Here is a 22838-nt window from a genome sequence, read left to right on the forward strand (position 1 = left end):
ATATGAGTTTGCATGTGCATTCACACACAAAATCTTAATGTCTTTAAAACCATGTGAGGTAGTTATTATTCCCATTTTACAGACAAGAAAACTAAAATTCAAATACTACAAATTTTCTACAATTTTACAGCTAGTAATAAAGGAGGTGGATTATAAGTCTCTGGATATGACCTTAAAAGGAAATCTAGATGAGAGTGGGCATATGTATTTGGAAACTATATATTATGAACCTTTCTAGATTCCATCTCCTAGAAATTTTAATATATACTGTACTCATTTAAACTATTGTATGTTTTCAGAAGATTGGGAGTAGATATTTGGTAGAATACAGAAAACCACTATTGATATGTGCACATATATATTCTATATGTGTGTATAATATGTGTATTATATACAATACACAAAATAAGGGTTACCTTTATGTATGTACTTATGTTCAACTATGACATACCAATAATCCTTTTATTTTCTCTAATGACTTATATATAACCTATATAGTACCTAATTAAGGAAGGCATAAAATACTAGATATACTGAATTAGAGATGATTGATAAAACCCGGGATCCTGTTTATTCATCTTTAGTTCCCTGCCCCAGGTCTAGTACCTGAAACAAAAGCTGCTTAAATCAAAATTTGTTGAATGTTTGTTGAATTAGTTATTTTCCCTTTTAAAGATTCACTCCAAGGTTCAGTTAAACAAGAAGCTTCCTTCCTGTGCTAATACACAATTTGATTTGCAAATACACTGTTTACTGCAAGTTTTCAAGAACACAGTTTTATTGTGCAGAAGCAAAGGTGGAAAATCTTTTCTAATCTTTCAAAGATAATTCATTCATTCAGCAAACACTTGGCTGAGAGCAGGCATACTAAGATAAAAGACAATGCTGCTTGTCCTCCAGGAGTTCTTTTCCTAGCAAAGGAGACCAGAATGCAAACCCAGAGCTATCTGTGAAGGGCCATGATAGAAGGGGGGGCAGGGAGGGTGGATATTAGACCACATGGGGCTCGGGAAGGAAAATAATCAGCTAAAATTAGTCTGAGGTTATTAAAAACAGAAAGAAATATGATTCAGTGAATATTAAGCATATTTTCATGCAATCGAATGCCCTAGTGTGCTGAGTTATGGAGGGGTATATTGGATATATTGGAGGAAAATGTGTAGTGGAGAGGGGAGGAGGGAAAAGATGGTGAAGACCTGAGTAGAAACTATCTCCTATATCAGAAAGAAAGCAAAGACAACATTTTGTATTTCATTCAGTTCTTCAGTTCAAAAATGCTTAAAATTCCAGTGAAGCTTTTAACTGTGGGTCACAATTCTTCAGTTTTTCCTTACCCTATAAACCTATAGCAATTTTGATCTCAATAAAATAATCCTAACATTTGGCAAATTCTTATCAGCTGAAATGGACAAATTAATTTCACTATGATAGGTGGAAATTTTATGTTGGATCTGATTGAATTTTAAATGCTCACTTCTTAAAATCCTCACTACTAGAGATGCCCTTCAGATCCTTCCTCCCCTCATCAAATGTTCTTATACCACTCCAGTGACCAGAAGAATGAATATCTGGAAAAGAATTTAATTGTGGCTTTAATACTCACCCCAGAGAGTCCCAATAACCTTAGTATCTCTTGCAAGTACATCTGCCCTTCCTTCAAAGAAATCTGGAATTTCATGCATAGAAAGGACCTTCAAAGTCATTTTCTCTAGCCCCCCAAATGCTATAAGAACTCTTACAGTTACACCACTCATTCCCTTTGTTTTCTATTTAAGGACTTGATCTGGGAGCCAGTAAGGGGCTGGGAGATTCTGTGACCCAAAGAGGTAGGGCTAATGGCATCCAGAAGCTATGAGTGAAGCACAGCAAAACACGTGTTTGCTCCCCTTGCATGCTGGAGATCAAATGTAAAAATCCCTGGAACCAAAACCTAACTCAGACAAACTAGACTTGGCTATCTGTCATTTACTGCACTTGGGCATGGTGCCTGCAGGGAAGGGGGTTAAAGAATACTGAGGACAAACGTCATCTTCCTTGCAGTTTTTCAGGACTAATGACTTCTCTCTTCCTTCCTCTACCCATTCATCTATCTCCTAAACATTTGTTGAGCACCTACACTATGTCAACTTACCACGAGCAAAGGAGATACAAAGATAAATAAGATACCACTCAAGAACTCAAAATCAGGTTGGGGAATTAGACAGCATGGACTGTACGACTGGTCTTTCCAGAAATGTCCAGACAGACTTTTTCCCAAGATGCCCAGAGTAGGATTAGTCTATGTATCATTTTGCTATGTAGAACTAAGGTCAATCAAGCCCCTTTGGGTCTCCAGATAAATTATCATATCCTGAAAGAAAGCAGGTTACCTAAATTTAGAAACCTTTCCAGAAGTAACCTTTTAACAGAGAAACCTATTTTAAGACAGAGCAAACATTTACAGACAATGTTTTCCATATTAAGTCATCCCTCATTGACATGAGATCCCCTTCTCTGTGATGCCTCAGGACCCATCCCATTCCTTGGCATGGATATAAATCCCCAATTTTTCCCATTTCCTTTCTCCATGTGTAGCTATTAAATTTGTTCTTTTATTCTACTAATCTGTCTGGTGTTAATTTGTTTGCTCCCCCCAGTCCTAGAAGAACCCGGAAGAATAGGGGAATTTTCTCCTGCACCCTAACACCAGCCCTCTGCCTCTTAAAAAGAGCTATTACAAAACAATATGGAAATTGTTTTGAGAAATTCAAAATGTCTTGTGAGGCTCTAGAGGATGAAAAAACATCAATGATAGAGAGTAAGGGAAGACTTTCCAGAAGGGATATAGGGTTTTTAAAACCAAGCATTTCACTCTTCTTGAGCTTATCATGCTATTCATACCCACCCATCTCTGTGGTAGGGAGAAAGTTATTGCCATTCTACTCAAGAATCTTGCAGTTCAAAAGGTGGGCTAAGTACCAGGACCATCCCCATCACCTCACTATTAGAAATGCAAAACTTTAGGCCAACTGAGAATCTGCATTTTAACAAGCCCAGATGATTCATAGATGCATGAATGATTTGAGAAGCACTGTCCTAGAAGATGAGGGCATCTCAGGAAATAACTTTTCCACAGTCAGCATCCCTCACCTGAAAAGGACAGCATTCACTAACTACATGGAACAGTTCCCAATATTTTTGTTCCCAGGATCTCTCTATATTCTTAAGTTATTAAAGACACCAATGATATCTGCTTATGTGACTTATAGCTATCAATATTTACCATACTGGAAATTAAAATGGTGAAATATTTGTTAGTCTATTTTAAAATAAATCTCTATAAAGAAATAGCTGTTATGCAAAATAACCACCTTTAAAAAAAAATAATGCCATGGATTTACATATTGGCAAAAATTTTTAACATCTGGCTTAATAGAAGGCAGATGGATTCTACTGTGAATTCATGCAGCCTTGTAAACAGGAGGGAAGGTGCTTTACCACTCCCTACCCAAGGCTATAGACATTCTGTATAAAATGCATGATGAACAAGAATCTCTAGGGTCTTTTCAACCATCAGACACATATATCTGATATTTAGTAAATGTCCTAAACTTGGAATTGTCTTAAATTAAAAAGAATAAAACTGTTCCCTATCGTTAATCCCTAAGAATCCTGGCTAGTAGTTGGCACATATGTTAAAGAGATCTCCAAAAAAAGGAGGTTCTACATTTAAGATTGAAAGTTCATTAAATTATGTTCTTCTGGAACATGTTCCAAAATTTTTAAAAAGATTTATTTATGCATACAAGAGCTGGGGTACAGGCTAGAGATGTGAGAGGTGAGAGGATCTACCAGAGACAGAGTGGGGAACAGAACAGGCAGATTGACTGAAATACACTCCTGAGGGGAGCAGCAGGCAAGACAGGAGAGGTCTGCTGTGCCATGCATGTGGGTATCTCCCTAGCCGACCGAGGATCGAACTCATGCTGCAGAGGCTTCAGAATGTTTCATAATGCAGTGCTTAATCCCTTGCGCCACCAGGGAGGCCCTGTTCCTAATTTTATAAAAAGGAATTCGAGGCCCAGCAAGATGCCCATTTATTAACATGGAAATCAACATACCAACTTCACCAGCATGGTGAAAGCACTGGAGAGAATATATGTAGAGTATATGTAGAGTGGTTAATATCATCTACTGAATGACAATAGAAATTACTAGATACAAAACTGGGTTGGACTGAAATGATAGCCCCGGATTTCTCAGAGAGGTACTTTTCCGCCAGGTACTGTACAGTACCTCCTGCCAACCCACACCCAAAAGCTCACCTCCCATCCCCTTTTCATATCTTTGAAGCTGTGACAGTAAGACAGGAACTACCTTCTTCAACTACTTTAGACGTGTTTTTTCAACTTGTTTGTTGCAATGATTTTTCGTTCTCTAACAACAACAAAAAAAATTCAGGTAAGGGAACTCTCAGTATATGAATTCAGGTAAGGAGAAAGGTCTACTTTTGGGAAATATTAGACTGAGAAATTACCATGCATAATGACCAAACCCATTGGTAACTATTTGTGAACCTGGAAATTGTTTTGGAGGGTGTGATGTCACCATCAGCATTTAAACCCTCTGTCATCTAGTTCTTACCTCTGTGCCTTATTCTCCCTGTGCGACTCACTAGACTTCAAAAATTCAAATACCTGTCTTTCTGTAGATCTACCACTCCTCCTCTCATCATTCCTACCACCACCCCTCCTTCCACTTGTGGACAGAGGAACAAAATAGCCACTGATCAGCAAGCTCTGGGGATGGACGGGAGAGAAGGAAGAAGGCAGCCAGCCACCCTGATCCATGTTCAGCTGTGAAAATCGCCAAGGCTCAGATTTACAGAATTAATCACGACGATGCTAGTGGAGAGGAAGTGGGTCTTTCTCTACCCACCTAGGTCCATATGACTGGAAAATAATTAAATTGACCCAAAGAGAAATTAGTAAAAGACAAACTTATGTTTGTCACACGCATGCCGTTTTTACATAGAATGATGGAATTTATAGCTCATGCAGTGAGGCTATACAGTTTCTAGAAAGGTAAAAAGTTTGGGATGAGACACAAGAAATTTTGCAATTTAAAAGGTTTGCAGGGTTATCTACATAGGCACTGAAGACAGACCTTGCAGTGAGATAAGGCTGCCTCACACCTCCAAGACTACCTCAGAGAATACTTATTTCCTGATTTTAGGGAGATAATTAGACCCAAAAACATCATTGTTGGATCTTCTGTCTTTCAATTTCTTTTATTTCAAAATAATCAGCATGTCCATCAGGCATACCCTGGGGCAGTCTGTCTTAGGCCCTTAGAGAACTAACCTAGAGTAAGAGGGGCTTTTCTCTCGTAAAGTCTCATCACTCATGGGAACTTATGAGAAATGACCCTACCATCACCTGAGCTGACAAGCCCCAGATGTTGCCAACCACCCCCACCTCACTGAAATGGCTACTACTAACAATCACGCCTCCCTCCCCGACATGGCTGTCCTGCCTGCCCTGCAGGCCCTTGGGCCAGGGGACTGGGCTTCTGCCTCAGCCAATTTGAATGCATGCTGCCTATGAGACTTCTTGAGACTCTCTCAGCTGCTGCATTAAAAGTGCATGAGTCTTCCTCAGGAGGCCTGATAATAGCACATTTCATCTGTGAGCCACTTTATAAACATTAACTTATTAAGACACCCTCTCTCCTCACAAGCTCTAGGCTTCTACATAGTGACTTCATTATCCCTTACCCTCAAGTTTACTGAAAGAGGGGAAAAGCTGGGACCTCAAGGATATTTCCTGCGTACTTTAGGCCAAGACAACAATAATGCCAAAGGCCTTTCAATAACAGCCATCACTTGAGTAATGACATAGAGGGGGGTGGTTTTAATCCATGTTGACTTAAGAGTCTGAAGTGAGGTTTTCATCTCCCAAGGCCAGATTAGCAGAAAAATAAACTTAACGCCATGATCTAGTGCAGGTCCTTGAACTACAGTCCATGTGACAAATCCAGATTGTCAACCTGCTTTGATAGAGAAAGCTTTACTAAACTACAGTCCTACTACTCATTCATCAACCTCTTATCTATGGCAACTTTTGTACTACAGTGTAAGTTGAGTGGTTGCTACAGAGACCAAATGACCCACAGTGTTCAAAAATTGTTACTGTCAGGCCTTATTGAAAAAGTCGTTGGGGCCCTCCCTGGTGCCACAGGGGTTAAGTCTCAGCACTTCACTGCTACAGCCAGAGTTTGATCCCCAACCAGGGAGCTAACCCACATATGGCACAGCAGACCTCTCCTGTCTAGCCCACTACTCCCCTTAGCAGTGTATTTCAGTAGATCCACCACCTGTTCTGCTCCCTATGCTGTCTCTGGTGAAACCTCTCACAACCACCCCCACTTCCCTGGCCTACACCCCAGTCCTTGTAGGCATAAATAAAAATAAATCTTTAAAAAAGAAAAGTTTGTTGACCTCTGGTCTAGGGAACTTAAAGTTTACGCTCTTCCTGCATTTCCCTTGAATATGTTTAATCAGATTCCTCTCCTCTTCAGGCCTGTTTCCACTGAGGCTGAATAGCCTCCAAACTGCTCTCCAAATGAGCCATCACCCTGGTTTGATTCTTCCATTGTTGAATATGTACTAGCATCTAATGTTAGTTTTGTCTTGTGACAGCTGACTTCTTCGGCAGAAAGAGTTTGTATGAGTGGTGAAGCATCCTAGGTACAGGGCTCCATGCTGAGCCCTACATTCATTTATGGAGAATAACGGAAGTGACTTGAATTATGTGTCTTTTTATTTTGCAGAGAGATCTCACAGAATGATGTCTTGGAAGTGATAGAGGCCAATGTGTTCTCCAATCTGCCCAAGTTACATGAAATGTAAGCAAGAACCTGCCAGGTTTGCTCATGACTGTTTTTGGCAATAAATAGCCTGAAGGTTCACTTATATTCCTGGGAGGCCTAGCTCTGCTCAGTCCTCAAAGCCCTAGAATTTATTTTAAGATGTTGTGGGATCAGTCTTCTCAAGAGTTTCAAATAGGCATTTCCCAAGATGTCCAGAGAAGACCTTTTTAATATGTCACCTTGGCCTGTGGTAGTAAGATAAATTGAGACTGCTACAATTTCTTAAAGAATGCAGGTTACCTAGATTTAGGGATCTCCCCAAAACCTTTTTATCAGAGAAATCTATCTTAAGACAGAGCAAAGGTTTTGGGAAATGACATAGGTTGTGTCATATGACATCATCTTCCCCTTGTTATGTGATATCCCTCCTTGATGCCCTCAGCCCATCAGTACAGGAAACAAACCCCCAGCTGTCCCATTTACTTTAGAATCTACAGCTATATAAGTTCTCCATGAGTATGTCATTAAATTTTGACTTTTTCTCCTGCTAACCTGTTTGATGCTAATTTGTTTGTCTAGCCTCAAACATACTCAGAAGGGAAAATTTTCCCATGTCCTAACAAGGTCAAAGTCAGCTCCAAAGGCACCATCATGTGTTCCTCTGCCAGGTGGTTCAGGCATCATAAGCCCAGAGCCTAGTCTTATCTTGTTCCCTCCTTCCCAGTAATTTTTGCTTCTTAGACCTAAAAACCTTGCTGTGTAATCCGGAGCAAGTAGCATTATCTCATCCTCTCAAAGTTATTCCATAGTCAAAGCCCAAAACAAGTATCATGTGATGGAGCTGAAAACGGGCAGTCCTAGTTTGAATACTAAATAGGACATACACTCTCCATGATACCTTGGCTGAGATACAAATTCATTCTAAGACTTAATTTTTTTATCTGTAAAACTGGAATAATGAAATTGCATGCCTCATAGGATCACTGTGATGAATAAATGAGATAAATGTAAATTAGATCTAACACATCAACTGGCATAAAGTATTTCATAATGATACTTGGTTCCTCAACTCCTCCAACCAAATTTTCTTTCTCTTGTTGACATTCTAGTTTTACATACTTGTTAATACTCACACATGTCTGTTTCATACCTGCCTATCATTATCATAAATATATAGACTCATAGAATACCAAAATCAGAAGGGACTTTAGAGACTGTCTGGCCCAGAATTTTCTAAACTATATTTTTGGTATCATTAAATAATCAGGAAATTAAGCGTTTGTTAAAAATAAAGGGGAAAATATTCTGTGGCCAAATAAGATTAGGAAACATTAAGCAAATAGTTAGATAAATGTACTCACTCTGGGAAACATCTCAGAGCCTGTAAAATGCAAATACACACTTGAAATCTCCAAGGATGTTGTATTACGTGTTTCTCAACTCATGTCACTGAAAAGGTTTCTTCTGTGGAGCACTGATTAACATCTCATAAAATTCCCATGAAACACAGTTAGGGAAGTTAATGAACCACTTTCCTAATTTTACAAGTGAGAAATGAAAGGCACAGAGAAGTTTTGAGGCTTATCTGAAGTCATCCAGCCAAATCCACAGTAGAATGAAAACTTGGACATACATCTCTTGACTCCTATATCTTTTTAAAGGGTATTTAGCAACTTGCTAAGTATCAGTAGGAAATATATATGCGGACATACACACACATGTATATACACGTCTCCATATATGCGTTCATGCACACACCTACGTACACAACTGTGTTTAAGAACCACAGTGTCTCCACTCTGGATGATGTCCGTACGCTTCCTCATTGTCACTAAGTCTCTACAACTGATTCCTCCTCCTTTTTACCCACTGCTTTCAGGTACCGTCCTTCTCTTACTACTTGGCCTCGCCATACCCTGATTGGGAAGAGACCTGGCTGGGGCTTCAGACCCCACAGGGAATAGCAGAGGAATGAACCAAAGGGCATCAAGTCTCTGCACAGGGCCAAGCAGGCGTCCTTCTATGCAGTTCAGTGGGCAGTGGAGCTAATGGGATGGCCCTTTCATCTCTTCCCTGCCTGGAGAGGTGCTCACCCCCATGTAGCACTGACTGTACTTAAAATGATTAATTGCCTAGTACTTGGATCTGGGTAGCTACAGGTTACAGCAACATAAAAGCTAATGAAACAGGGAGGAAGTAATTAACACAGAGCATCTCTGCAAATATACATTGATCCAGCGAGATGAGGAAAGGGCAGCCTCTTTCTGTTGGAATCCAAATGTGAACACGCTCACGTCCAGCGACATAGTGCAGTTCAACGCAGGGCAGAAGTCACCACTTCCCACAAGCAACCTCAGTCTAGAGGGAATTACTGGCACATTTTCACCTACTGTCCGCTGGGATCTCATGGTCAAAACCTGAGTCAGCCACTATTTTTCCTATCTCTTCCCTCTCTGTCTCTAGCTCCTTAGTCCTGCAAATTCCACCCTTCCTTATCTTCTTCTTGCCCTCCTTTGTTGTTTTTCACACCCTTCTCTTAGTTTGAGACCAGACAATAGTATCTTGCTTCCCATATTAGTTTTGCTCCTTTTCTCTTAGCCTCCTGAGATCCTGGGAGACACTTACTGGTTAAAGACGCAGCCATGCATGCCCACGGTGGAAATAACTCACCCACCTTGCTTCATTTGCCTTTGTAGACAGGTCCCAGAGGACTTTGGTGGTAAGAGTTAAAGGGGACAGGGCTAATATTTAGTTTGCACAGTTTAGTATAGTGCTTTTTACTATAGTTTAGTAAAAAGTTTGCACAGTTTAGTATAGTAAAAAGCACTGCATGCAAACTCAGTATTTGTTGAATTGATGGGTCGATGATTTATTGATAGTCTTTGCATAATGTGAAAAATATTGCAGTGTTCCTTATTGCTGAGCTCACTTGCCCATTCTTTCTTTTTTACAGTAGAATTGAAAAAGCCAACAACTTGCTGTACATCGACCCTGAGGCTTTCCAGAACCTTCCCAACCTCCGATATTTGTAAGAGCTTATGTATTCTAGTGTCCCCTCTGTGATCAAATTGTGTGTTCCTATTTTAGCAAAATGTCCACTCACTACTCTGGGGAACAATTACTTTTTATCAAAGATGTAGAGCAGAAGTGGAGATGAGGACCCACTTGCAAGTAGATTTTAGTTTAGTTTAATGAGTGAATTTCACTAATATAATTGCATTTTGTTTTCATTTAAAAAACAGACTTCATAAGGAATGCCATTTGCATTAATAGGATTGTCACACAGACCTCTTAGAGAACCCAGTCATAATTTAGTGTTAATGAGATACAGCCAGAATTTCTGCTAGCATTTAGCTTGTGACCTTGACCTCAAAGACATTGTTGCTCTTGTTCTGCATATGTACATTTTTCCTCTGATAGATTATTAACCAAAATTTACACTATAAAACACTATAATCCACATGGCATTTTATCTGCCAAGAGATTCCTAGTGTTTGAACTCCATCCCTCAGCCCTGTCCCAACAGCAAAAACATTGCTTCCTCTACTCCACTGGCATTCAAGTTACTGAGGGCTTGACAAAGCCTTGAGGACTGTGATGGTGTTCCACAAAAATAACAGATATGATTTAGGGCTCTAGAGTCAAATGTTTTGGGTCCATTTATGAGCAACTAATCACAAGCAAGAATGTAACTTTGAAAAGTTTGTTTCCTCATCAAAAGAATAGAAATAATGATGATGGATGTGAACAACAATAATGTATCACCAACTAGCCCCAAAGAACAGTTTTAAAGTAACAACTATTTATCATCTTTCATCTATCTGTGAATTGATCAGTGGAAAGGTTTTTCTGACCTGGTCTCTATTTGAGCTCAGCTAAGCACTCATGCCTCAGCAGTTAGTTGCAGGTCAACCGGGGGGCTGGCTGCTGGTGTGGTCTCGTTGGGATGACAGCTGTCCTCCAAATGGTGCGCATTTCCAGCAGGCTAGTGTGGACTTGTTCTCACAGTAGCCTCAAGGTTTCAAGAGAGCTAGAGTTTGCAACTCTTTGAGATCCAAATGCTATCTCTTCTGGTGCATTTTATCAGCTAGATCAATTGATTAGATAGCCCAGATCAAAAGAGAGAGAGAGAGAAAGAGACAGACTGCATTTCCTGATGGAAAAAAAATGCAGTCACAATATAAAGTATGTGGATACAGGAAAGAACAGAATGGAGACCATCTCTGCAATCAATTTAAAGCATGTAAAAAAGTTTTGCATACTGTCACCTAAAATGCTCAATAAATATCCCTAGTAACTAATATGACTCTGTTCCTAAATTTTGGTCCATGAGGATTGGAGTTAGGTGCCTTAGTGGAGATTGACTGAAAGAATAACAGATTTAAACAATAAGTATTGGTGAAGATTTGGGAGAAAGAAAACTCTTACACACTGTTGGTGGGAATGTAAATTGGTGCAGCCATGTGTCAAACAAATAAGGGTATTCCTCAAAATATTAATAAAAATACCATATAATTTAGCTACCTCACTTATGAATACTTTTCTGAAGAACACAAAAACACTAACTTGAAGAGATAAATTCACTAATACATTCACTGCAGCATTATTCAGAATACCTAAGAGTAGGCAACAACCTATGGACAGATGAGTATATAAAGATGACATGGTATATATACACAATGGAATATTACTGAGCTATAAATACAAAATCCTGCTACTTGCAACAGCATGGATGGAACTCTAGAAGGTGCTATGCTTAGTAAAACAAGGTAGAGAAAGACAAACACCATATGAGTTCACTCATATGTGGAAGATAAAGAGACAAAACAAATGAAATAAACAACAAACCTTTTGACCATAAGAATAAAATAGATGGAAACTGGAATTCTGGTGGCAAACATAATGTTGCATAAGCAGATGATGATTTAAAAACCTATATGTTATAAATCAATGTTGCTTCAATTTAATAGGAGAGTTCATGATGTAGAACTTCTGCTCTCAATAAGGTCATCCACTGATGATTTAATGTGAGAGGCAGGACCAGCTTCCTGGGCATGCAACCTGCAGTCACACAGGGACCCCACATCAGAGGGCCTCACATTAGGTTTCATTCTGTCCCCATCGGGAAGTGCTTCAATATTTTTGAACAAGCCTTGCCTTTTCACTTTGCACTGTACCCCACAAATAATGGAGCAAGAGCAGGGCTATGTTCTTCTACTTTCAGACTTGGAATCCTGAGTCCCTAAGTGGACTTTGTTATATTCTCTGCAGGACTCCCTGTTTTAGGCACAGTAACAGTGTAGGAAGTATGGGTATCAGTGGGTCTTAGTATCCGAAACTCTAAGGCTTCCTCCTGACTCCCCCATTTGCTCCTGGGCCAATCACCAGATTTCAAAGAGGCACAGGGCTTCTAGGTGCCTCAGATGAAGTTTATATATGTCAAAATATTTTTGACAAAATATTTGACACTACAAAGTGCTCAAAAATGTTAATAAATGTAGTATTTCTGGGACTGTTATTTCTGGTCAACCAGTCAAACCATCAGTCCATCCACACAAAAAGCCAAATAAGGGTTGAAAAAAGAGTTATGGAAGCCAGTAAGGCCCAGAGTATTTGGCCTGAGTTCAAGGAGAGGAGTTTGGGACACGCCTTTACATTTAATGGAGCAGTATACATTTTTTTAAAACGGTGGAAAAATCTACAATGTGAGTACTGGATTGCAAATGGAATACAGACACCAGCTACATAGCTACCTTCTCCAAGACTGTTTCTTAATGCATAAATTGGGTGGTTATGAAAAACAAGATTATACATGTAAAAAACATTTTGAAAGTCATATTTAGTATGCAATATAAAGAATGCAAATATAAAGGAAGTAGCACCTATTACCCATTTCGTTTCCTTATTCCTTTCCCTCCCAACAGCCTCCCTCCCTCCCTCCTCCCGTTATCCTTAGAAAAAGACTGAGTGGGTTACAAGTGCCACAGAATCTTTAGTAACAGACAAAAGCATCTTAAAACATGCAACGAAAACCCCAATTTACAAACTATCCCATATGGCCCAGGAAAAGCCCACCTGCGAGTGACAGATCCAAGAAGACAGCCACCCCCTCACACACATATTCCACAGTCCACGATAACAAGAGTGTGTCTGAGAATACTGGGCTGGGAGCAGGTGAGTGGGGATGATAAAGTTTGAAATCAACAGGTCCAGAATTTGGCCCCCTGTCTTGTGACAAGTACCACGCATTCTTACTGATAAGCACCCTCAGTGCCCCCCTCTAGGGGATGAAGACTGGAAAAGAACTTGGGGGACATAAATGGCAGGCAGACTAGAGGAAGCGGGGAGCTCTGGCAGATCAGAGTGGCCAAAGCTCTGACCGCTCTGAAGAGACTGAAATCTGTCATTTGTCATGGAGTTTAGCCTCCCTTTTGTGTCCTTTTTATCATTCTCAAGGTTTGTAGTCCCCAGTGCCCCCCACTCAGACTGCCTTCCCAATTTTGCCCAAAACTGGAGGTGATAGATTCTAGCTACATCCTTCCTAAGAAGAGGTCATTGTTCTCAGAGCATTGAAGATTTCCTAACTGGGGGAAAGAAAATAATTTGTAAGCAATTTGGAAGATACTCCTTGTTGCTCTGAAAACATTGTATCTACATAATCTATAATGTATATAACTCTTTCCCATCCCTTGCTATGCTGATCACTATCAGGATGTTGAAAGAAAGCAGTGTCTATCAGAAGCTTTTTGATTTATTGCACAGGGTGGACCTTCCCTAGTTGCACGCGCGCGCACACACACACACCCCTCACCCCCACCCCCAAGGATCTGGCTCACGGTACCCCAGGGAACAGGAGCAACTCTGCTCTCACTTCTACCAGCAATACATCTGTTCGGGCTGTGGCCCTATGAAATATTTTCCAAACTAAGAGGAATCACCTACATTCATAGTTGGTCCTCTAATCTGAAAGATGATGTCATAGAAACAAAGCTCAGCTGAGCATCCTTCTTCCTGTCTGAGCAGCAGTCATAAACAGCTTTGCGATCCAGCAGCCAGGTAGAGGTGGATAGCAACGATTTCAGATATTCTTTGGAAAGATGAACTACTTGCTTCAAGGCAAAGAAAAAGCACAAAATGGATGATAGAATCCAGAGGGGAACAGTAGGATGGAGTAGTTGCTTTTTCTTCCTTAAGCCAGGATAAATGTTTATCATCCCAAACATCAGAGCAAGAAATTACCAGGGGTAGGGGTGAGTTGCTATTTGATTTGAGCATCTTAATTGTTCCATGCACACACTTAGAAATATTTTTTTTCAATTATCAGCATTGACTGCAATTCACATTAACCATTTGATGGAACAGAATTCAGGACAACTAGAAATCAGCATCTTGACCACTGCCTTCAGACTTCATGAAGGAAGTGGAAGCAGTTAGGGGGGAAAAAACTCAAATAAAGTAATGTACTTTAACTAGAAGAATATACTTCAAGGGAATCATCTGGGTGGATTTTTTTCAGTCAATACTGTATTTGTAGGCAATATTTCTTTCTTTACTGCTCTGCCTTCCAGAGCTGACCTTTGTGTATGAAAGACTATCTATTGATCTGTAAATAAGGTTTATACAATTTTCTCTTGCCTTTGCATCCTGTCAATGTAATTCTCAGGCAGTTGATACTGCCCTTTGCTACTCAATAAACCATAATTCCATCTTAGCAAACCCTTCATGCAGCTGGATGGGCCCCCACTTCCAACTAACTGCATTCTTCCCACCTCATGTGGCCTGCTGGGTATTTTGAGCCTGCCTGTTAATGACAGTCATGCCGTCTGCTTTCTCCAGGGATAGTTCCAGAAGATTTTTAGTAATTCAAGTTGTTTACTCCCCAGCCCTCTCTTAAGTCCCTCTCTCTCGGTTGGTTTAATATGAGTAATGAAAGTAGCTTCTCTGATGTAAAAGTAGAAGCATTTGTTGGTGATCTCACAGGACGTCGACAGGAGTCAGGGACTCAGGAGGCAGCACAGAGCATTGAAACTCACATGGGCTCCAGTTTCCCCTGTCTGGACTCAGGCCTTGGCTTCTGCCCTTGTCAGTTGTGTGACCTTGGATAATTGCCTCCACTTCTCCAAGTCTGGGTTTTCTTTCTATGACATATGAAAGACATCGCCAGCATCTTTGAGTTGTACTAAATGAAGTACTTAGAAAAAGTGACTGACATTTAGAAAATTCTCAGTAAATGTTAGCAATTCTTATAAAAATCCTCACGCTGTATTTTACTAGCTAAGGGAACCCATCTAAGGGACTTCATCTCTTTGTATCTGTTTTATTTTCTGCTTAATAAATACCAATATTTTGATATAGTTGTAAAGCTAAATTTCATGACAATCATAATAGCGCTGGTGATGTCTAAGGTTTTGAAGTCCTCTTTAACTGATTCTTTTGGTCAGGATTCACTGATCAGCATTCAGATATAGAAATGTATTATTTGTGCTTATCAAAGGACAAAGGCATCCTTCCTTCCTGAATTACTGACTTATCCAGAAAGATGGTTCCAACAAGCAAAGCTACATTATCCTGCACATTCCAATGGAGGGTCCCTAACCCCTCCCAGTAATAACCATAATTTTCCTTGCCATCACCACCAAAATTGATTCCAGTTCTTCACACCACCAGCTGGTTGGATAATTTTCCCACTTTTATGTTGATTTACAATTTAACACTTGAACCTACCTCATTGCATATGAATCTCACAATAACCCAAGTAGGCAGGGCAGTAAAAGCACATGCATTTTATAGAAGTAAACTGGCTTTGCCTCTCAGTTCTCATTGCAAGGCTTTTCTGACAAGAACATGAAGTGGCCCCAGCAATTGGATTCTTCTGTTATTTTAGGTGTTCAGTAATGTTTGGCTCTCTACAATGACTGGAAAAATAGCAGTTAGGGTTCACTTTTAGGTTATAGCAGCTACACGCATGGTAAAAAGGATGAGTGCCTACCCAGTGTGATCTGGCCAGTCAGTGAGAATTCATCCAATCATTTAACAAACACTTGTTGAGCACATACTACCATCCAGATTTTGTTGTGGCAGCTGGGTTCATAAGAGATGATCAGATAGATGAAGTCTCTCACCTTAGGGAGGTTACACTCTAGTTGAAGGAACAAATAGGTTGGGTAATATGAAGAATTTACAATGGTATGAAGAAAAATAGTGGGAAAGGTAGAGAGTAATGTTTTAGAAAGGGTCATTGGCAAAGGATGGAGAACTTTGTCAGATACAGGAGACATCTCTGGACAATTCTCTCCTCAAGGAGCTCAGTCATTTGAGACAACAAACCACCATCCATTAACCCCTGAAAATAACAAACACATCTATAGAGCTGTGTGATCATGGTCATGTGTAAGAAAACTGGCCCAAAGCCATGGGCTGGACTAGTCAGGAACAGTTTCATGGGAGTAGAAGAACTAATCGCAACTTAAAGGTTTAATATAATTTGGAAAAGAAAAGGGAAAGAAATTTTCTGTTCAAGAAAGAAATGAGTAAATGCAAAGACTATCAAAGGATGGGAGAAGCTGAGTACCAACTATAAAGAAGGTGCACACTGAGAAGGAGTAAGACTATATTTGGATGAATCGGATTTGATAGAATGGGGTGGGGAAAGGAATGTAGGTTGGGGAGTTTAGGCCCAACAGTAGTAAGGAGTAAGCTCTAAGATTCTTGAATAGCAGAGTAACATGATGACAACAATTTAGACTGGATTGACCTCAAGCAGGGTATAGACCATAATCAAGGGAAACCTGCAAAGGGGCAGTTACCATAATCCAGGGGTAAATAATGGTAGCCAGTTTACAGAATAGAAAGGCATGGCTCAATGAAGGACATTTTTCCAAAAAGGAAGCACTGCTTATGATTTTTCTCTAGGTCATACAGGGACCAAGGGACTGCAATAATTTTTGCCCTGCTCACCTCTAGTAACCCACAGAAGCCTCCATCCCCTAATACATCCCTGCTAAACACTTCCCACACAGAAACACTCTGCAGACATCACTCATCAAGAATGACACAGGGCCAGAAGTCACCTTTCACAGGGTCTGTGATTATTGGGATGAAATTATTAGCCATCTCGCTAGCTGTCAGTGTTATAAGTAGCTAAGGATGTTGTCATGACTACGAGGATGTTTGGGCACAATGGAAATTACACAATTACTTCTTTTATCAGTAATCTCTCTAGCAGAGCCAACTTTGTCTGCCATTGACAACTCTAGGAAAATATGTCCAGATTTTTCTTCTGGAACATTGAAGTTCAGGATGAGATTTCTGCAGGAGGAAGACAAGGGCCTCCTCTGGTCTGAGGTTCTGAGAATAAAGATGGTGATGTTACCATGTCACTAACCTTTCCTCCTTGTCCCTCTAACCTGATCAGTGCTTTCTTCTGCAAGCCACCCACGTCGTTTCCATCAGCAAGACAATTATTAGATACATCAATTCATGGCAACATGTTCAGATCTTGATATTCTTTACAGGAGAATTTGTATTTTTAAAAGAAGAGTTTGGAAAAGGCAATGCCAACCCAAGAATTGATAATGGTAGACTCAGGCATGTGGATGAGAGAGGGAAAGTCTACAGGAGCCACTCAAATAGCACATAGGTAGCTATCAACTCCATCCCCTGCAGCTCCAGTAAATTATATTTTCACAGGATACAGCTTCTTACAAAGTAAGTATATCACTTCATTTTGAAATAAGACCTGGCTCTCTCATCACCAGAAATCAGATAGAAGAACAACTCTAGAGAGGGCTTGGAGAGAACCAACTTTCAGACTAACCAGTGAAGCCCAGCCCTGATTTTTGCTTCATTACTAGTACCACCCTCACCTTCTGCCAGATGGTGATGGATGAATCCCTTTAAGGCTCAGTTTCTTCATCTGCAAGATGAAATAAATAAGCTTTGATAGGGTAGTCAGAGAAGGAAAATGGATTCTACACCCTCTAAGATTTCTTCTAGTCCTAAAGTGCTTAGTGTCTAAACTGTGAGCTTCTTGGATCTTGAGCTCCCAAAGTCACTGCCTGTCCCAAGTGCAACTTATTGAGACCCAGAATGAAGGGCCTTCTATAGAAGGAGAAATTCTCCTAAAAGATCGAAAAGGTAGCTTCTTACTGATAATTTTATTTCACTCTCCCCATGTCCAAGATTCAAGCAGACCCTTTAGTAGCTGAGATCCTGGGGTATATTAAGGAACTCAAACCAACTGTAGATTATTCCTAAATTAAATGCAGCAGAAGCTCAACTCCTGGAGGTAAACAACAAACATAGGAGGCATCCCCGCCCTTCATCCTCAGACGATACAGGCTGCCTCAGTCCAGCTTGAGAGGTGGTGGCTGTGGGGTGAGGATTAAGATGCAGACAGCACCCAGCAGCCATCGAAGCTGGCCTGCAAGGGGCAAAGCTCTGGTAGGAAAGACACAGGCAAAAGAGGATAAGGCTTGTTTGCAAGGTGGAATCTGAAGCAGCATCTGGGAGCTCCCACCCCTGTAGGAACTAAATTGCAGCCTCCTCTTCTGCCACGTAGCCCCCATGTTGGGAGGTTTTAAAGGATGTTTGCTCCTACAGACCCTTTTAGATTTAGTTGTCACAGGGAGAGCCCGCACATGAAGAGACTGGAGCTAATACAGGAAGTGTCAGTTCCCATCCCCATAGCGGCAGGGCAGCCCCTGGAAGCAGAGATGGGCCGGAGGGGGCTGGGCAACAGGAAAATGAGCAGGAAGGCATTGCCAAGTGAAGTCTAGTTACCAGATTCTGTGCTACCCCACTGTGAGAATCAGACTTTCTTCATCACTGTACCCCAGTGCATGGCACAAAAGATGTTCTCAGCTAAATTTTTCTCCTTTGGAGGATGATGGCTGTGACTCAGACCTCTCATTCAGCAGCTTGTCACCTCACTTGTTGAAGGGCCCACTTTTCCCCTGCTATTCTCATTCATCTCACCTGCTTGATCTTTCCCAGTGTGTTTTCTCAGGCTGTAAGCTAAGTACACAGACATGAACACAGTCATGCTTGAACCGAATAGCCAGCCTTCTGGACATCATCTGCAAAGATGATGTCTTCCCCAAGGGCCTGTTTGCAGGAGGAATGCAATCCACGACTCACCAGTCAGATCAGCTGACACAGGACTGAGAAGCCAAGAAGGGGCAGATGTCACCACTACCAGACCATTGCACTCCACTAGCATCCAGTCCTAAGCAAGAGCTACATCAAGTCCATCTCTGGGTCCCCTCAGAACACAGGGTCAGCACACGGCAGGCCCTTCAGGAAAATGTGGGCCCAGATTTGAACCTTTCTGTTTGAGTAGTGAGAGGGAAGCAGGTGCTGTTTTCAGAGAAATATCTTGGGGCGTCACAGAGTATGAACATCGAAGTGATAAATGCTCTAAGGAAGAATATTTTCATCTCCAGCAGACATTACAAAAATGTTCCACTGCAGTTTAATCATGAGCTCACCCACAGCAAATACCCCACAAATAATGTCTCATTCAAAAGCCAAAATGCTCCTCCCTCACCAGTTTGAGATTCAAAGAGAGCAGTGCTAGGAAGAGAGAGCAGGATGTTTGGGGAAGGGAAAACATTTGGCAGCCTCCCTCACAAAGTTCACCCGGCACCATCTCTCTGAACAAGGGCCAAACTGCAGGAGCCACGTGGATATAGTTTCCCTCAGCAAGACATGGAGGAAAAGCTTTTCTTGGGCAGGACAGCTACAGACACAGATTCCAGCCCAGTCCTGCTTGTGAGAACTTGTAAACAAGTAACCAGTCCTCTCTGGGCCTCAGCTCTCATGGAGAGAAAAAAGAACAGCAGCAGCCCTCTCTCATTCAGCAGGTTGTTGTAAAGAAGGGGAAGAAAGAGAAGAGACAGAGTGTGCGTGCACCTGGATGTTCAAAGCAGTGAACAGGGCTGAGGGCCAAGGCCCGCTGGGTGGACCCTAACTTAGAAGGCATTTGCACTGCGTGTTCACTTACTCTGCATCCACTTTACTCTGCATCTCCACTTTAAGGTTCAGAGATGCCATCTGAATGGCCCAAGCTCATAAAACAGGATGAAAACAAGATCATGGGGTAGGAGGGACAGGAAAACTAATACTTAGAAAACATGGCAGACCCTAAACTAGGTATTTTGTTCATACTTCTCATCTTCCAATTTTCCAGAACAGTAAGGTAGTTACTGACCCCAATTTATAGATGAGGGTTTTGAAACTCGGTTGATGGAAATGAGAACTGAAGCCAAGAAAGTCTGGCTAACACGGTTCCCCCAAGTTTTAGCACAGCAAAGCCAAGGGAGTATGGGGTGTGGGTGAAGCCAACGGAAACCCACCCATGCTCTGAGCACAACAGGGACACCTTAGTAATATCTGCCATTTGGAACTTGTGATCATCTACTCGGGCTAAGTTGAAGTGTACCTAAGAAATAGCTTTCTAAATAATTAATGTTAGAAATGAGTTGTGGGGAAGGGTGTGCAAACTGTTTAAAATATTAACTCTTTTGTGACTCCCCTATGTAATTTAAAAGTAACTGCTTGCCACAAATTGGTAGTTTGATTAAAGTTATTCTTACATTGGCATCCAAGGAAGTCCCCAAAGGTTGCTACTTGGCAATGTTCTGTAGCAGTGATCTAACATAGAAAGAGCGTCAGGTTTTAAAAGTCCTTATGCAACCAGTGTGCTAGAATGGAAAGGATATCACTGATAGGAAAGTGAGCCAGAGCTCATTTATTCCACTTTTTAGCAGACAAGTTAACTGAAATTCTCTAAGTCTCCGTGTACTTATCTAGAAAATGGAGCTGGCAAGAGTACCATCCTCAGAGTTGTGGGTAGGATTTAGTGACTTCATTAGAGGTAAGGCCTTCACAATGGTGTGGTAAGGTCATTGATATGTATTAACTAGTTTTCTTTCTAGCTCAATCTAAAGATTTGGATGCTTCATTTACTCTCTGTGAGCACTGCCTCTCTTATCTGTAAGATGGGATTCATCATGCTCATCTCAGAATCTCACAAGTCAAATGTGATAATATGAGATAATTATCAGCCATATGTGCTACACAATTATAAGGCAAGGTGTTTTGCCAACCTTTTCTTCTAAAAAGTCAAGTGAAAACTGTGACCTGTGTAACCAAGCCCTCGGACTTCCATTACTTTCCATCCTCAGGTATATTGTCACTTCAGCCAGCATCTCACTCATGCCTAGATCAGACACCCATGACTGTGTCCCCAGGCAAGAGGAGACAATTATGAAACTTGCCATGTGGTCTTCCTAAAGTCCATCACTCAACCTTAGTATAGAGCAAGAAATCCTAAGGGTAGAGAGATGGGAAGGGGAATTGCAGTTGTCTCCAGAAATTCTTCTCACAAGGTCTCTCCACTTTCCCCATGCCCATAGTGCAAGAGAGGTGAAGAATTGTATAGTCAGCCTCTAGACTCCTGTATACTGTCATATACCTGGTGTCTCTCAGCCAAAACCCCAGCATCGACATCCTAATATACTAAGATGTACCCTAGCCATAAAGGATCTTACAGTATTCTCCAGATGGAAAGGACAAAAAACCCCAATAGTGAGAGCTTTAGAGTAACCCATCACAAACTTTTTTTTCCCCAAGTCAGGCCAGTTTTATCAAAGATTTCTTTCTGTTCCCTTTTGATTCAGTTTGGTTTTAGAGAACATGATTTCTTATCCAGATACAGTATGTGTTGGGGGCAGAATAGTGTAACAGTCATCCTGGGACTGTTGGAAATTTTTCAGCGCTCCCCTTACTCTCCAAGATATAATACAAAGGATACCAGCCTAGAATATCTGAACCTGCAGGTAGAAAGTGAATCAAAGTTCACTTGCCACAGTATGCCCCTGCACCACTGCATTTCTGACTTTCTAGTGTAAACTTTCTGACTTCCTCATCAGAGAGAAATGGAGGCTGCTGACCAATGAGAATACTCTGCCTAAGAGAGTTTGCCCACCATATCCTAGAGGTAATAAGCATTTTGGGTAAATCCATGTACAGTAAAAGAAACCCGCATGCATGTTTTCCTTTCTAGCAGGGCTTCCAAGACTGAACTAAAAAAATACCAAACTCAAATGTTCTACTATGGGGGTGGGGGGTTGGCAAAGACAGTGTGTTCAGAGAAGTCAGCATGCTATCGCCTTCTCTTGGACATCTATAATGAAGAACAACATTTCCCAAACTCATTTGACCATCCTAGCCTTTCATTTGTAACAAAGCATTTATATTCTTTGGAAATAATGGTTCTAGAGAATGCTCAAGTTTCTAAGTTGGAAAGAATCTTAGAGGTCACAGATTTCAATTTCCCCCTCCAGTTCTATACCCAGTTCCAAGCACACATCCAAGCAATTCTTGGATACCGGCTGGACATGCTACAATTCAACTTAATTGACACTATTTACCTGGAGATAGTATTAGATCCCACAGTTTAAGGTCTCAGTCCTACAAGATTGCTCTCCTTTCAGATGTCAATGCAAGTCCAAGTTGTCACCTATACTTCTAAAAGGATGACTATGGTTTAGAAGTCCCAGTGACCCTCTCCTGGGTTCAATTACTTTGCTTAGCAACTCATACAACTCAGAGAACCTTTTTATTTACTTCATTACTAGTTTATTATAAAAGAATATAATTCAGGAACAGCCAGAAGCAAGAGATTTTTAGGGCAGCATATGAGGAAAGGGGCACAGAACATCCAAGCGCTCTCAGTGTGTTACGATGCCTAAATCTCTACATGCTCACCAACCTGCAAGCTAGCCAAACCCTGTCCTTTTGGGGGGTTTATGCAGGTTTCATTACATAGATAAAAAAATTGATCAAATCATTGGCCATTGGTGATTGGTTCAGCCTCTCACCCCTCTCATTCCCTGTTGAGACTGAAAAGTTTCAACCCTCCAACACTTGGTTGGTTTCCCTGGCAACCAGTCCACCCTTAGGTTACCTGGGGGCTTTCCAAAAGT

General features: G+C 41.0%; 1 protein-coding gene across 2 annotated transcripts in view; it reads left to right on the forward strand.

Annotated features, from left to right (window-relative positions):
• FSHR (follicle stimulating hormone receptor) overlaps positions 1-22838 on the forward strand; it is a 161413-nt gene that overhangs the window by 99049 nt on the left and 39526 nt on the right. For both annotated transcript variants that reach the window (XM_037528083.2, XM_037528084.2), the window contains exons 3-4: positions 6811-6885; positions 9803-9877. In XM_037528083.2, the coding sequence (XP_037383980.1) occupies positions 6811-6885; positions 9803-9877 (150 nt within the window). The remainder of the gene's footprint in view (positions 1-6810; positions 6886-9802; positions 9878-22838) is intronic.

Source organism: Talpa occidentalis, unplaced genomic scaffold, assembly GCF_014898055.3.
Source record: "Talpa occidentalis isolate TD23 unplaced genomic scaffold, MPIMG_talOcc4v2.1 talOcc4.5, whole genome shotgun sequence".
NCBI classification, from domain to species: domain Eukaryota; kingdom Metazoa; phylum Chordata; class Mammalia; order Eulipotyphla; family Talpidae; genus Talpa; species Talpa occidentalis.